The sequence below is a fragment of the Labeo rohita genome, chromosome 4 (genome assembly GCF_022985175.1).
Source record: "Labeo rohita strain BAU-BD-2019 chromosome 4, IGBB_LRoh.1.0, whole genome shotgun sequence".
In the NCBI taxonomy this organism is placed as follows: Eukaryota; Metazoa; Chordata; class Actinopteri; order Cypriniformes; family Cyprinidae; genus Labeo; species Labeo rohita.
Genome location: NC_066872.1, coordinates 45148871 through 45161699, shown reverse-complemented (window position 1 = coordinate 45161699; position 12829 = coordinate 45148871). Strand labels below are relative to the sequence as shown.

Genomic DNA, 12829 nt, shown 5'->3' with positions numbered 1-12829 from the left:
TTTTTTTCTGAAACGTTTTAGTTTATGTACTGTTTTTAAACACTACAACTCGTTCGTTCAAAGTTGGATATTACTGTTACATTTTTTTCGTTTTTTTTAATGTTTTATAAAATACTCGCTGAAATTTATACACACTCTTGGTCTAATTGAACATTTTATCATTGCACATTATTCGAAATGGCTATTCAACTGACTACCAATAGTCAAATAACTATTTAATCCTATTGTAGGTTATTCAGCCTTTCTAAAACATTAATAAATACCCAATAATAGCAAATAATGATTAAAAAAGTTGTCACATTATGAAGTACACAAGCTGCTGGTTGTCGTTTCATGTTGACTTTAATGCATCACAGTAAAGATTGTCATTTGTTTTGCTTTGTAAACCACAGAATCAAAAGGCAGAATGTTGTTTCGGAGGGGAAATGAGACCGTTAGTGTTTAACTTGACTTACCATTCAGTGTTTGCCATCTTGAAGTTACTCCCTAAACGAGAGACAGACAGACTGACGGAGGAGTGTGTGTCGTCCACTAATCAGTCGTATTGAGGAGAGGTCACATGACCATCGTCACACACGCACACACACCTCACTGTGCTTCCAACAGCTAAACCTCATGTGTCATCCAACCTGTTACTCTCCAGCCGTTATTTATGGGAAAAACATCAGTGTAATTTAATCTATTTTACTATATTTATATATATATATATATATATATATATGTATATAAGTGTATATAGCACAAAATGAAATGTATATATGCTGTCATTATTCTTGTTTGTTTTGTTTTTTTTTTTTCTTAATTTTGCTCAACATGTTTAAAATGAATTGGCTTTAGATTTCCATCTATGTGTGTCGGGGCCCCTGATTGGCCCTCTTTGTCTGGCTGTGAATGTCTAACCGAGCACAAGGTTTCTATCGGCTTGTGATCGGCCCCGGCACACACAAACACACCTTTTACGTTACTACTAAAATGCTGTACTCAAAGCCGAGAGGGGTGAAGCGCTCCTCATGTACAAGAGGCCATTCCTGCGAATGATACGCTCTTGTTTCAATGAAACACTATGTAAATCATGTAATTAATGTCTATTAAAGGTTCATGATAACCCAACCTTGTATCTTTGATTTATTTGATAGAAATCTCTTATTTCATGTTGTTCAGGCATGAGACTTGTCAAGCATACATCAGACCTACTGTTTTATTTATTTTATTTTTTTGCACATTTGGTCACTAAATATTTGATGCTAAAAGTACTTTTACGTTTTTATTGAATTATAATTTGAAGTATTTATTCAATTTGTTACATTTTATTATAGAATTTGTATTAATTTTATGACATTTAAACAACATACAACAGCAATATTTTTATTTTTAAATCTGCTAATGAATCCTTTTCATTTATTGATTTTTCATTTCATGTATTCAGTTTTGTTACTTTTGAACAGTATATTATATATATAATTAAATATAATATAATGTAATTTCTAACATGTTCACATTTTGAGTTGTATATATAGCATATATTTATTGAACATATATTCATACAGAGTTTTGTGTGTGTGTGTATATATATATATATATATTGACAGAACTTGCTCTTCTGTTCGCGTGTACGGACAATGTCGCCCTCTGCCTGTTGCTGTTCAACCGAAGGCCGCTAGCTATTTTAGTTAGTTATTTTTTAAAAGTGTAATTACTCGATCTTTTTAAACACAAACACTTAATAACATTTGACAACAGTAATCACATTCTAACACTCTTAACTTTCCTGACGGACAGCAGCTTCGAGGTCAACGAACGTTAGAAAAATATTTCGGTGAAAAGTAAACTAAGGAATGACCAAAAAAGGAGGAGCGCTGCGACACGACGTAAACTCTTATTGGTCAGATTTATTATAATTTATATTTAAGGGACCAATCAGCTCTATTCGTACAGTTAATACCATTTCAATTGATAAAACATACTGGGATCTAAAATAATATTCACGGAAGGACTTATTCTGGCTGTAACAGTCAGTATAATATATCAGAAAAATAGTATAGAAATTGATGAATGAAAATAATATTCTCACAGATGTCTAACTTGTGAGGAAATCGCTTTTATTATTATTATTATTATAACATTTATATTTCAGCTTTTAATTTGTACTGTTTATTTTTTGTGTTTTCATTAATCTTTTTTTAAGTTATGTAGTGTAGAATTTTAATTGTACTGAGCAAGTGGAGCTCCCTCTGGGGACTTTTATTTTTCCTCCATAGAAAAAAGCATCAACCGCTCTACCGAATTCTACTTCTGTGAACCTTAAACCCTACGTGATGACGCGGTGAGTCTCCCATCATGCCCCGTAGCAGCGCCACCCAGCGGTGAAGAGGCGGAACTGCAGCTTCTGACCCACATGTGGCCGGACTCCTTTAAATCTATCGCAAATACGAGCGCTAGGGCTCATGAAAGTGCACAAAAAGTGTGTGTTTTTGCGCTAAGGAGCGTCCTGCGTGTTAGTATATGATCTGAAGCCCGAGGAGGGACGCGCGCGGAGGTGAGTGTGTGCTAATGACAGCAGATGCTAACACAGCTAGCCGCGTCACACTGATAAACATAAGTCTGAACTTCTAAACATGGCATGTAAACATCTCGATATGTGTCTGTGGGTGTTATCCACACTAATTATTCATATAGGACTACCTTAAATGAGTATGAAGCGCTCTAAGGACTGTTATCGCTCATGGCTGCTAATGAGCAACTCAAACTTCAGCTGTTCTGAGAGAGTAAATAAACAGAGCAAATAGAGACACCGCGACCGAGTTGCGCTGTCATGATGATGATCTAAATGTGTCTGAGTTGTGCTTTATTTTAAATGTTTCTTCTTCAAATGTGTTGGTGCAGTAATTCAGGGCTCAGAGCTGCTGTGACCCGGAGCCAAAGATGCAAGAGGGGCCAGGAAAGGGTGAGTGGGGTTTATTCCTATCTGGACATGCTGCCTTTTTAACTTTGCATACACTAAAGTGAACAAGGCATATAGCTGCTGAATTTTGCAGGGATGTGTCTCATATTTTAATGCATCATTCTGTGAAAGGTTTTTAATAAAACTTCAATTTTGTGGGGGGTTTTTTCAGGCGGGCAGAACTCTGATGAGAGTTTAGAGGAAGAGGAGGCTCAGCGGTGCCCGATTTGTCTGAACCGACCCAGACGGACGGATAGAGCCGTACCCGACTGCTGCAGACACGTCTACTGCTTGGCCTGCATCCTCCGCTGGGCTCAGGTCAGCTGTCGCTTCTGATTTAAAACACTTACACATATATAACTGAGCAGCAAATCAGCATATTAGAATGAATTCTGAAGGATCGTGTGGTACTGACGACTGGAGTAATGATGCTTAAAATTCAGCTTTGATCACAGGGATAAGTTACATTTGATCATTTTTTCACATAGAAAACAGTTGTTTTAAATTGACTTCTTTCAGAAAAAAAACAAAAATCAAACTATATATATTTATTAGGGCTGTCAAACGATTAATCACGATTAATCGCATACAAAATAAAAGCTTGAGTTTGCCTAATATATGTGTGTGTACTGTGTGTAATTATTATGTTTATATAAATACAAGCACATTTGTGTATATATTTAAGAAATATTTACAAGTATGTGTATTTATTATAAATTTTATATAATTTATATTATATATAAATAAAAATATTTTATACATAAATGACATATTTCTGTTAAATATATACATTAATTTGTGTGCATTTATATATACATAATAATTACACACAGTACACACACGTTTGTTAGGCAAACTCAGACCTTTTTTTTTGTATGCGATTAATCGCGATTAATCTTTTGACAGTCCTAATATTTATATATTACTTTAATTCACACGTTTGTGATATTTACCTCCTTAAAATAATCTCCAGGACACTTTTTTTGTCCTTGTCCATTTTTTTTCTTAACCTTATTAAATGTATAAGACATATTTTATGTCAAGTAATAAATTTGGTTAGAATAACAAGGTACCATTCAAAGGAAATCATTATTAACAAACTGCAATGATCCTTTTAAATGTGAAACTAAACTACCAGTAGGTGGCAGCAAGTGACTTCTTAATGAGTGAGTCATTGAGTCAACTGAATTAAAAACAAAAAAAAAAAAAAAAAAAAACGTAGAAGGTGCTGATTCGTTCAACTGGCAAACATAAGTGTCTTGTCTTTGTGAATGAATCACTGAATCATTGAATCCCAGACATATCTCACAAATCCTTTCATAAACAAAGTGTAGAGAGAGTGTAAATAAAAGATTGGTTGTGCAGTGTAGGGAGCTTCGTTGATTATAATGGAATTTTGTGAGATCGCGATGAACTAAGATGAGTGACAGCTTTTAATGTTTGTTTTTTTTAAGGGAGTTTGTAAATTAGATAATGTTTTAATACAACAATTAAATAAACAAGAAGTTAATATAACGTGACCTACATTGTCTGACTATAACACTATTGCCTGATTTTGCTCTGTTTCGTTGTCAAAAATAGCCTGAAACAAATCACAACCGAGCTGCTGTGCATCTCTGTTCAAACACAGCAGTGTTTAATTTATGAATGAAGGTGCATTTTGAATGAATCTAGTGAGTCAATGATTCAATTTCCTATTCATAAGGAGAATCATTTGCTTTATTCCTGAATGAATCAACCGTTTGAACAAATGAAAAGTTATTAAATTAGTGACTTGCTGCCACCTACTGGCACCTACTTAGTTTAATTTTTTAAGTATCTTTTCAGTTATTTAAATCATTTAACATTTCTAAATTCAAAATGTTATATTTAAAACATTAATCTCAACTTGAGTTTATGAATTTGATTGCACTCATGACACCTCTGGGCCTCATTAAACCTCATTATTTAGTTATATTATAAATATATATATATATATATATATATATATATATATATATATATATAGTTGTTTAACAAGTGAATATGGTGTTCCTTTATTATGATCTGCCTTTATGGTTGAAAATGTGTAGTATTTGATCACTTAACACAGCGGTTTCCAGTCTTGTAGGTGCCACAAATAGGATCCTTGTGTGGGGGACCCCCATCCTAAAATTAAAATGGCATCTATATAGTTTCTTGTATAAATATCCAATTTATACAATGAAAAATATCACTAGATATTATTTGGAAAATATTTAGGTTGTGTCAAGTGACATTATAACGTTATTTTATAGTACTATATTATTGGTCTATTTGTTTGTTTATTTTTTATATTGTATATATTAATTGTACATTCATTTTAACAAAGACAATTAATTTATTTTATTGTATTTTTTATTATTGTTTATTGTTTTTCCTTATGATTATGTATATAATTTTTTTTAAATATATATATATATATATATATATATATGTTTTTGTAATAAATGTTAAGGCTCCCTAGTGCTGTGTGTTCCTGTACTGTCAGATTTAACAGCCTGTATAATCTGCACACTGCCCAGGTTGTAATGTGTAATGTTGTGTGTGATGGGCTACAGATGGTCCAGTCCTGCCCGGTGGACCGCAGACCCTTCAGCATGATCTACCTGCAGGGCTCCTCGCAGCAGTGCATCAAGGTCAGACGTCCTCCTGATGTCCTGTTTGTCTCTGTAAGAGGCACTTATACCTGATGAAACTGAGCCGGTTTCTCCTCTGTGTTTCAGCTTCCAGTGAAGGCACCCAGGCTGTCAGAGCAGCACACGTGCTGCAGTCAGGATGGTCAACGAATGTGTTGCATCTCTGTGTAAGTGCAGTGCGATTGTGTTCGCATATGTTTGCATATGCTGTTTATCTGATTATTTAATAATACATTGTGTCGTTAACAGGGGAGAGACAGGAAGTAAAGAGAGAACGCAAGAGAAAAGAGTTAACGCCAAACAGAAATGCCACAGAAAATGTACGTGCTTCAATGTTGTTCATGAGATTTTTGTGTGGAACAGAAAAAATAAATGTGTAGTGATATAAGCTTTCCAACTTGTCAAAATAAATGTCTTTTATTGCACAACAGGTGGCTCGGATCCATCTGTGGATAAAAATATAAAGGTTAGTCTTGCACTATTTTTATTTATGTTCTGTCTCATTTATCACGCATTAATGAAACAGGAAGTCTTATGCATTGTTTATGTGTGCAGGTGAATGGAGACTCATGTCACTCTCCTCTGCACACTCAGCATTTTCATTCATCACTGCCCAGCCAGCAGGGAGCGACAGTCGGCACGCTGACGCAGATCATGTAAGCGCACTCTGACCTAAAGGCAGAACACCATGTGACTTTAGTTTCTTTTTGTGATTCAGCAGTGTCTCTTGGATGCATGTTAAACTGTTTGTGGTTTCTGCTTTGCACTGTAGGACAGGATCTGTTGAGGATTCTGAGGAGGGACCAGATGGTGTCCAGTGGAGGAGATTAGAGAGGAAACGCAGGTGGCTTCCTGCCTCTGTACCTGTCCTCTCTACAGGTGTGCCCAGGTGAGAAGCATGTTTCGAACAACTTTTATTTTGAAAATGTGAATTTGAAATGTAGTATTTGTACAGTTTGGCTGCTATTTGCTTTTACGTGCATGTCCCTTATGTTGGCTTATGGACCTTTTGGTTATTGACTTTAGGGTATCGCTCCGCTCACACCTGCTTCTGTCAGCTGTCTCCGCCTCTCTGAATCTGCTGCTTTCTGAACACACAGGTAAGCACCTTGAAAGTTTTTTTTTTTTTTTTTTTTAATTCAGAAATGTGTTTTTATTCTTCTTTTTTGTTGTTTTCCCAGAGTATTTTCTAGCTTCAGCTTATTTAGTTTTTATTTTAGTTTTAGGGCTGCCAAAATTGCTATTAAATTGTATTTTATTTTAATAAAAGATTCTTAATTATAATAGTAAAGGTTTTATTATGTATTGTGTATTTAATTTTTTTTTTAAATGAACGAACAATTCCCAGTGTTGTTATTCTTTTTTTGTTGTTATCTTTTTGTTAATAATAGTCTATAATTATAATAATCTCCTGTGCTCCTGTACGTTTTATGTATTTTTCCCCCAATTTAATTTTTTAGTGTGTATATATGCATTTGGCACTTAAGTTTTTTTTTTTTTTTTTTTTTTTTTTTTTTTTTTTTTTTAGGTTCAGAGTTATTTAGTGTGTGTTTTTATATATAAAGAAAGAGAGACTTTTAATACTTTTAACTATCATTAATAATAATTTTTTAAAACTTTTTTTGGATAGGTTTAGTTTTTTTTTTTTTTTTTTTTTTTTTTTCACTGTTATGTTAGTTTTTATTTTTTTAGTTAACAAAAAATTCTTTTAGATTTTAGCGGCGCTTATTTTGTTTCTTATGTTAATTAGCTCCTCATGGCATAGTTTGTGCCGTCACCTGCCCCAAAGGTGAGGAGAAGAAGGGAACCAGGGGTTCAGGGTCAAAGACCTCTGCGAAACCAGCAGAAGCTGCTGCGACCAGGCGCTCCTCTAGACACAGTCGCTCTGAGGCAGAGGATTCCTCGGCCACACAGTCACAACCGACAGATTCAGATACCACGTCTTCTACACCACAAACCGTAAACGATACTCATGCTTCTACAAGCAGAGGGCAGCAGGGGAACAATCCAAGGTCTGGGGCAAAGACGAGAGGACGTCCAAAGAAGGTGAAGGTGGAGAGACCTGAGGATGAGGAGCAGGAAACTGAGGTTGGGAATCATGAGGAAGATGGAGTCACTGAGGAAACAGAATCTGATGAATCAAAGTCAGACCAGAAAGCAAGTTCTGATCAGATCGATGGTGACCAAGAGCTAGGCGATACAGAGGAGAAGATGGAGGTGGAGAATCAGACGAGTCCTGCTGAGGATAAATGTGTTTCCCCTGATCCCAGTAGCCAGGAAGAGGAAGAGGAAGAGGAAGAACGGTAACCGGGAGTATGGTTGAAGATGAAGACAGTCAGATTGGATCTGAAGAAGATAGCAAGCAAGAAGTGGAGACAAATGATGAAGACCAACAAGAATTGGTGAATGTTCCACCAATACAGGAGCAAGATTTTCCCTCTCCTTCCTGTGAAGAACTACAAGAGTCTCAATCTGATTCCCAGGATGCTGAATCACCTCTACAAGCAGAACCAACAGCTGAACCTCCTACAGATGCTTCAGACCAGATTGCAGATCTGAAACCGGAGCCTGACACCACAGAAGACTGTTCTGACAAGCAGGAATCTAGTAGTCCACCACCTCTCAGAGAGGACCAGGCCACCGAACCTTTGGTTCCAGAAGAGGAAGGCGTGCCAGAATCAAAGGACACTAATGCAAGTAGTCCTCAGGATAACACTGACCTCATTCCCATGGAGTGCGATTCTCCTGCATCTGAAACAGAAGCCCACATTGCCGAAGCTGAGATGATTCCCACTGCAAATGTGACTCGAATAGACGATCAAGAGCCCAAGCTTGACTCTTGTAAGGAGGAAAAAGGCTCAGATAAGAGGGAGCGGGAGGGACGATCCCGCAGGTCTCGTTTTCACTCGCCTACGACCACCTGGTCTCCCAGCAGGGAGTCTAGAAACGAAGGGTCACGCAGGTCAAGATCTCGATCACGGGACCGTGGCCATAAGACCCGGTCCACGTCTCGAAGTCGTGAACAGCAAGATGAGGTGCGGGATGGCCGGCGTAATCGTAGTCGTAGTCGCAGTCGCAGTCGTAGTAGGGAGCGGAGTCGCAGGCGACGTAGTCGTTCCAGAAACAGAAACCGACCCGGGCGCCGGAGCCCGTCCCCGGAACGCGCTGACCACGGCGGCCACTCTCCTCGCAAGAGAGATTCTTGGGGAGGGGATGGATGGCGGAGCAGGGGCGGTGGACGAGGTTTCCGTAATTCCAACTGGAGGAACAATGCGGAGAAACCTGGGCATTTCTCATCAAGAGAGCCCATTTCGTCCGACAACGGCAACTTTCATGAGGCATCACCTGAACGAGGCAGGAGCGAGAACCCAGACTGGGTACGAGAGAGGGAGAGACCATGGTCAGACCCTGATTCCAGAGGACGTGAGCCACGAAGGGATGAAAATTCAGGCGATCCACCTGCAGAATCCTGGTCTCGGGGTGGATGGAATGCTGGCCGTGGCAGAGGAGGTGCACACTGGTCATCCAGCCAGCAGAGCGAGCCAGCAGATAATTGGAGGCAACGTACTTCTTTCTCAGGGACAGCAAACAATGCAGATTCTTATAATCGCTTCAACGACAACAGAGCCGGGGGGAAGAGAAAAGAGTCAGAGGGCGCAGAGACTCCGCTGGATCGTTCCGGATGGTCATCAGCGTCCAGCTGGGCTGTGCGCCGAACTCTTCCCGCCGATGTGCAGAACTACTATTCGCGCAGAGACAGAGGAAGCGGCAACAACACCTGGAACAGACAAGAGGAGGATCAGGCTGCACCAAGTGTTCCGAAACAAGCAGGTGTGTCTTTATGCAAATAAATTCATTTCTAATAAAATAAATTGCGTCTATACTACCATGTCTGTTTTCCATATTTCAGATCCCCCCCAAAATGAGCCAAATGCACCGCTGCCGACAGAGGTGGTGCCAGCCATGCCCCCTCCCCTGATGCCCCACCAGATGGGTGTGATGGGGGTCCTCCGCTACCCCTTGGGGCCTCTGCTGCCAAGACCTCCAGCTGTGGGTCTGCAGCCTCCACCCCAGTTCACCTTGCCTCCTCCAGTGCCAGTGCAGCTGCATTCCACTGGGCCGCTCCTCCAGGTCCCAGCTATAGCCGTGCAGGGACTGCCTCCACCTCCACCACCTCCTCCACCAGTGCAGCAGGGCAGCTTCGCCGCTGTACCGTCTGAAAGCCACCCACCTCAGGTGAAAACAAGGGTGCTATTGTCCATAATTTAAATGAATTAATGTATTTGCCATTTTAGTTGTAACATTTGCATATTTTACAGCAGGTGATGGCCAGTTTTCCTGTACCAGGCAAAGGTTCATTCAAACCTATGCCGACCAAAGTAGTTGCAGGGCCTCCTCCTGTTGGGACATCCAGTGCGGCCCAGCCGTCTTCTACCACTACCCAGCCAGCTTCTCACAGCAAGGCCCATGCTGACAGCTCAAAGAAAGAAAAGGCAAGTGTTGCACATTCAAGCAAACAGCTCCTCAGTAATGTTAGGTCCTAAAATACATTTTTCTTTTCAAACAGAAATTGCAGATTCAAGAGCGGGCCATCAATGAGGTGAAAACAGCGATTAAGCCATATTATCAGAAGAACGAAATCAACAAGGAGGAATATAAAGAGATTGTACGCAAAGCTGTGGAAAAAGTAAGTTAAACTTGAATCTTAATTTTGTGCAAACAGCTTTACAAATGCACACAGTAATTGTCTTTCTTCTTTTCTCAGGTGTGTCACAGCAAGAGTGGCGAGGTGAACGCCGACAAGGTGGCCAACCTTGTAAAAGCGTATGTTGACAAATACAAGCGCATCCGCAAAAACAAATCCGAGAAGAGCTGAGGGTCGCTGATCTGCTGACTGCACAAGTGCAATTCCTCCACCGCGGGCTGCTGCCGGTGTCACTGACTGGAGCCGTTCTTAACGCATTTACATACGAGAATGAAGATTTTTCTAGAGATGACATATTTTGTTTAATTTGGATTTGATATAGTGCAAATGCCCTTTATTGGATTGTGTTTCATGGGTGTATGTGTGTGTGTGTGGAGGGAGGGGAGGGGAGGGGAGGGGGGTTAAAGATCTGTAATGGTGTCACTCTAATTACATTTTGCTTCTAAGTTTAAAGTAGCAAAAAAAAAAAAGAATAATTAAGGCAAATGATTCAAGTGGTACGACTGGACCTGTCCTGTCTCTCTCTCTGCGTCTCTTTTTCAGTAGCCGAACGTAAAGACTTTTCCCTTTAGAAGCATCGAAACAATCCGGAGTATGTGTGCGTTAGCTTTATTATTCCCTGCAGATGCCGAATGCGTGTTTGAGTGTGTGTGATTCAATCATAATCTTACGTGGAAAGAACACGGGTAGTTTGCTGGTGAGCTGAGATGATTTTGTTGTCATATCCAGGTTAAAGTCCTGTACTTCTGTTTATGCAGTTCAATCACTGTGTCTGTTTACCCTCCCAGAAGCAATTAAATAAACCAGCTCTCTGAATCTCACCTTTTGTCCTTTTACTGAGTTCAGATCAGTTTGTGTTCACCGAGTCAAATCAGAGCTCTGATACCTCAAACGCTCTCATTAACCTTAACGAGGGCTCGTTAACTCAACTTGCCTAGCCTGAGATTGCTAAGGCTCTTGAAACGGCTGGTTCTTCAAATCGCGTCTAATACGTATTGAATCATTTTGATCTTCTGAGCTCTACGTTGTGGCTAATGGTCAGCCTAGATCTGAATCATGACCTGAATCGCTGTTTCCCGAAGTGATGCCCCAAAAACTGAATCAGTTGAATCATGATGCCTGTGAAAGTGATTCTGAAGTATGAATGAACTCAGCATCAGTGCTTCGTGTTTCCATGCGTACGGACAATCGCCGACGTAAAGACAAGTTCAGCCATAACCTGACCTCGGTTATACTTATATATTGTGAAAGCACGGTTCTAGTGGACGTTCACAGGTGAAATATAAGTTCCAACACATTCAGAGTAGTGAGATCTGTGGCTCAGTGGTATGAGCACTGCCTCATGGTACAGAGGTTGCTGGTTCAAATCCTGGTCAGATCTCCGGCTTGATGTGGGTTGCTGGAGCTGCAGTGGGTTACCTAGAACCTAGGTAACCCACTGCAGGGAAACTGCCAACTTAGGATAAGGCCTGGATTTAATTTTTTTATATAAGTAATTTTTTCAACTTGGAATATAACCCCTACTGTTCATCACTCCGAAAGTCCCCAGGGGGAGGTGCCTGGATATACCTCCCCCCTTCGTGTCCTTCCTTCTCTTGGTTCACCCGTCATGCTCTGTTTGCAGATTTCATAACCTCTCTTGGCCGGGCAACCGTTTTAACCGCAACCATGTTTCTGTGCCAGGCCGGATTTGAACCGGAGTCCTTCTGTTCTGAGAGGACATGCTCTTACCACTGAGCCACTGGCACTTCCACACTTGAGCTCTTTGTTTTTTGGAGTGTTGTCTTGTTTAATTAGTCAAAACCAATGAAATTAAAGAGTTTTCTTTGCAAGAGTGAGTTTCGATCCCGGGTCGCTCAGGTGAGGGCGTGACGCACCGACCACTGAGCTGTGGGGGTTAGGTCACATGGTTTTTTTTTTTTTTTGTTGTTGAATAGGTGATACTTCTACAACATTTTGAGCCCTTTGAGTCAATAAAAACTTATATTCCAGTCCTCATGTAAGTTGGGTCAACAAAAAGCCGTTCTGAAACTCTTCTCATCTGTTCTGATGTTTGTTGAATCTTACAGCTTATAACATTCAAGATGAATCAGGTTCAGTCAAAGTGGAATGGAGTCAGGCTCGAAAAGAAAGATTCGATTCAGTTGAATGCGACTAAACGCCCTCCTGTGGAAATGTTTGTGAATTACACTTATGTTACTTTCTGAACACTTAAGACTTTGACTTTGTATTGATTCAAACTAATTTCATAAAATGTTGATTCTTTAAAGCAGCAGCCAAAAATAAACAAATACATTAAAAAAATCGCTTAAAAATCATTTTGAAGTATTTTTCTCATTGAAAAGAATCTCCGAACGCCCTCCCGTGGTTAAGTGTAGGAATTAATGCAGTTTATTCCTGTCAATAAAACATGCCAGTCAAACGTTGTTTTGCATCAATTCAAATTAATTCTATAAAGTGATTACTTTGTCCATCTGCAAAAATATTTTCAACAAAATACTACAAAAACTGCCTACGCTTGTGAGA

General features: G+C 39.6%; 1 protein-coding gene across 1 annotated transcript; it reads left to right on the top strand.

Moving 5' to 3' along the window:
- The first annotated feature begins 2346 nt into the window (after positions 1-2346).
- Positions 2347-11124, top strand: scaf11 (SR-related CTD-associated factor 11). The gene is given in 16 exon segments (XM_051107162.1): positions 2347-2536; positions 2884-2944; positions 3114-3259; positions 5521-5598; positions 5686-5765; positions 5848-5918; positions 6030-6064; positions 6154-6254; positions 6371-6487; positions 6625-6698; positions 7349-7897; positions 7900-9429; positions 9509-9834; positions 9918-10091; positions 10166-10285; positions 10364-11124. Coding segments are annotated over 15 exon segments (3534 nt in total). The 5' UTR covers positions 2347-2536; positions 2884-2922; the 3' UTR covers positions 10475-11124.
- The last annotated feature ends 1705 nt before the right edge of the window (positions 11125-12829 follow it).